The sequence below is a fragment of the Eurypyga helias genome, unplaced genomic scaffold (genome assembly GCF_000690775.1).
Source record: "Eurypyga helias isolate BGI_N326 unplaced genomic scaffold, ASM69077v1 scaffold19825, whole genome shotgun sequence".
NCBI classification, from domain to species: domain Eukaryota; kingdom Metazoa; phylum Chordata; class Aves; order Eurypygiformes; family Eurypygidae; genus Eurypyga; species Eurypyga helias.
In genome coordinates, this window is record NW_010253618.1 from 340 (window position 1) to 4426 (window position 4087).

At 59.4% G+C, this 4087-nt stretch overlaps 1 protein-coding gene across 1 annotated transcript; it reads left to right on the forward strand.

Moving 5' to 3' along the window:
• Window positions 1–605: 605 nt before the first annotated feature.
• LOC104510469 (protein CEPU-1-like) lies at window positions 606–3074 on the forward strand (the record flags this gene model as incomplete). Its single annotated transcript, XM_010152727.1, is given in 4 exon segments — window positions 606–641; window positions 644–739; window positions 1409–1529; window positions 2915–3074. Coding segments are annotated over 4 exon segments (413 nt in total), but the record flags the coding sequence as incomplete, so codon positions are not given.
• Between the last annotated feature and the right edge of the window lie 1013 nt (window positions 3075–4087).

A 4087-nucleotide genomic window follows, 5' to 3' on the forward strand; every position in this document is an offset into this window, starting at 1 on the left:
GGAGAGGCGGTATGATGCCAGACAAAAGGGACTGCTGATCACATCTGGCTTTGGGCAAAACCAGGAGCTGCGCCGCAGCCCGGGCTGGGGAGAGGGGGCTGACCGTGGCCCCCCGCGGGTACTGCAGAACGAGCCTGGAGCGGCACAGGGGCAAAGAGTTTCAGCTGAAGGGAGATGTTGGCACCACAGCTAATGGGAATTATCTGTCCCTGATTTAATTGAAGCTGGAAAGGTGGAGAGGGGTGTCTGTGTGGAGTGGTGACTCTCAGCAGGAGGGTGAGGTGGGATGAGCTGATGCCAAGGAAAGAGAATTTCAGGTTATTGTGGCAGGGTGCAGGTTTGGCGATGACCGTCCTGCCCTTTCTGCGCGGGCTGGGGACATCGTGTCCAGCAAGTGACGCTCTCAGCGGGGCCAGGGCCACTGCAGAGGTCCAGCACTTCCAGACACCTTTCTGGCAGGGATTTTCTTGAGATGGTGGGGCTGGCACTTGCAGGGTGGGTGCCCCAGCACCGTGTGACAGATGGTGACAGATGGTGACCGGACGGTGGGCAGAGGTTGGCTGTGCCTCTGCCTTGCTCATGGCCCTCTCCCTCTCCCTCTGCAGCTGTGGGCTTCATCAGCGAGGACGAGGACCTGGAGATCACGGCATCACACGGGAGCAGTCGGGCGAGTACGAGTGCAGCGCTTCCAACGACGTGGCAGCGCCCGTCGTCCAGCGAGTCAAAGTCACCGTCAACTGTGAGTAGCCCAGGGGCTGGCATGGATCAAGGGGGGAGTGGGTCACCGTGCCACCCCACGAGAGATTTTGGTGGTGGGAAGCAGGGTGAACCCAGCCTTGGGATCCCGGAGCCGAGACAGGTGGTGGCAATTTCCTGAGCAGGTGGTGGTTTTGCCCTGTTTTCCCCCTTTTCTTCGAGCTCAGGTTTTTTCCACCACCTCCTCCTCAGCTGTCTCCATCAACCTGGGTTTTTCCGCCCATGGCGAGATGCTGTGCTGATAACCTCCGGGGAGAGAAGTGAGCAAGCAGTAAATAGGAATTTTTTTTTTCTGTTAGAAAAATTGCAAGAGGGAAAGAAAGAGAGCGAGGAAGAAAGCAGCACCTTTTGTGCTCAGTGATGGGGGGTGAAGACCCTCCTAAACTCCTCTCTGGCCATCTCCGGGTCACATGTGGTTCCCAAGGGCTGGGGGGTTCTGCTCCTTGGAGGAGCCCACACTAGGCTGCAGTTGTAGGGTCCCCCATCAGCCTGAACCCTCGGGGGACAGCACCAGAGTGGCAGGAGCTGGGCACGGGCTGAGATGATTTTGCCTCCTTCCTACGTGCAGGGAAAGAAAGGGGAGCTTGAGGAGCAAGGGGAGGGGGTGGAAAAAAAGCCCAGGGCTGAACCCAGACTCTGCTCTTCCCTGCAGACCCACCGTACATCTCGGATGCCAAGAGCACCGGGGTGCCGGTGGGGCAGAAGGGCATCCTGCTGTGCGAAGCCTCCGCCGTCCCCTCCGCCGACTTCCAGTGGTACAAAGACGACAAGCGGTAAGAGCCCGGAGAGGGGAAGGCACGCACCGGCCCCCTGCGAGCTGCACCCAGTGCAGGCAGCTTCGGCCAAGGGGCGTTTGGGGGTGGATTTCTGCAGGAACCTCTGGCCTTCGGTTTATGGTCCCATGGTAAACCCCAGCTTGGGCGAAGCGTAACGGCTGAGAGCGGTATTGGCAGTGCAAATCCAGTATCGCCGGGTTTTGGATGAAAATGAAACCCCTGTCATCTTTTTAAGCCCTTTGGCCACATCCTCCCCTTGCTCTTGGAAAAGCAGAAGAGACAGGGTTTGCTGTGCTGCCCAGCTTGGGGTGAAAGTCACTCGTTTAGGTCAACTGGCAGCTCCTGTGTTGTGCTGAAGCAGCGGCACCGGCTGGGGAGTGAGGGGGGAGGAGCAGCCAGGGGTAGGGTCGTGGAGCACAGGTCTCTCTTAGATCCCAAACAAAGCTTTTTTAACCCATTTTTGCATGGCATCACCCTGGGAAACACAGAAGGGCCATGGTGCATCCCAACACAGAACGAGGCACACAGGTCACTAATAAGGAGGCATGTTTTAGCCAAAAAAAGGTGCTGCAGAAGCTAGAGGGGGGGCTGGGACTGCCTGCCTAGGCTGTTTTGGGAGGAAAGGAGCGGGAGGGGTGTACAAAGCGGCGGATGTTTGCGTGGCAGATGAAAGGCTTCGCTCAGAAGTAGGTCAGATCACGAGGGCCCGCCACGCGGCGGCGAGAGCGGGCTCAGCCCACCCGGATCGGCAGTCGGAGCCTGTCGGGGTTGATAATGGGGATCTGGCACCTCCCGGGAGGAATTAACAAGTCAAAGAGCCGGAGGAGTGGGGCAGGAGGGGGACACCAGTTCGGGAAGGCAAAGCATTGGGTGTTTGTGCAAGCTGAGAAGTGGCTCCCCGCCACGGTGCCAGCATTTGGGGCCACCCAAAGGGGTCTGCTGCAGGGTCAGGGGTCTCACATCAGGGGCAGGCAGGGGTCTGGCAGGGGGGAGGGAAGAGGAAGGTGGGAGAAGGCATCACACAGAGCAGGGAGAACTGAGGAGGGAAGGAGCGTTTCCCAAGTCCCCTTCCTGGGTGTGCATCCCTCCCTCTGCGCAGCATTTGGCAAGCCCCAAAGCCATCCCCTTGAGCAGCGACTCTGGGAGGGGGCCTCCTGACAGCCTGGGGCTGGGGCTGGCAGCTAAGGGGTGAGACCCAGCAGAGCAGCATCCGTCTCCTCCATCTCTCCCAGTACCTTCCCTTCTCCCTCTTCATGCCTGATCTTTCCCCCAGGCTCAGTGTCCCAGCTCTCAGGCAGGACCAGGGGATAGCAGGTCATGGAAAACAGCGGGGGCTTCTCCTCCCGATGCCATCCCCGTGACCCTCTCCCGTTTTCTCCCAGGCTGGCTGAAGGACAGAAAGGACTGAAAGTGGAGAACAAAGCCTTCTTCTCCAGACTGACTTTCTTCAACGTCTCTGAGCAGGACTATGGCAACTACACCTGCGTAGCCTCCAACCAGCTAGGAAACACCAACGCCAGCATGATCCTCTACGGTGAGTAGCACTGAGGGAGCCGGCTGGGGAGGGGGCACGGCTTAACGGTGAGAAGGCCGACGCGCAACCCATGGGAAGGTTCCCTCTTGTCTTTTGGGGGGCGCTTGCTCTCGAGCCTTTCTGCCCTTGCACCTGGGTTGGAGGTCTTGGCGAGCCCAGGGAAAAGCGTAAAAACCTCCAAACCTAACTCTCGATGTCTGCCGCCGCTCTGCGGTGTTTGGCACTGTGTTGGGGGTCCGCCGCCGATACAAAGCTAGGGCTTGACCGCGGCTTTCCGTCTTCGCCCTCCGGCGAAGGCTCTGTTGGAAAGCATCCTCCTGTGTTGATCGGTGGGAGGAGGAACGGTGCTCGGGGTCGTTCCAGCAAACCTGCGGGACCAGGCTGTGGCGCAGTGCAGCCTGAGCACAAACAGCTCCCACCTTCCAGGCCGCGTTTTCCACTCCCACCAAGCAGATATATTCTTACCGACAGTGCCAGAGCGGGGCAGGGGGTGGGAGTAGCTTTGTACCCTCATCTAGGGGCTGTTTTCCCTGCGTGCTGGAGCTGTGGCGAGAGGGATGCATCCACCTGACATGACATGGCTGGGAAGGGGTGTAATTCCTCGCCACATCTGTCAAGCAGGAGACGGGGCTGGAGCACAGCAGGGTCTGGTGTGCCCAAACGTTGGGGCTCAGCTGGCTGGGAGGCATGTGGTGGTTGCAAGGAGTGAAAGGAAAACCCAGTGGGGCAAGGTAGGAGGAAGGGTGTCCCTGGGAATCCTGCGTCTTTCCCGCTGTCCTCCTGTGTTCCCTTGGCAGAAGGGACTGCTCGTCTGTGTCTCTCTTCCGTCATCACGTACGTGTGTGGGGAGCTTTTCCGGTTCAGTGCGAGCGGGTGCGGTGCCCGGCTTGGCAGGGGCTCACCCTTTGGTGATGGCCATGCAGTGTTGTCACTCCCCCCACAATGCAGCACACCCGTTTTTTCCTCCCTGATAGTTCTCTCTGGAAGGGAGACGGTGTGTTGGCAACCAGCTGCCGTCATC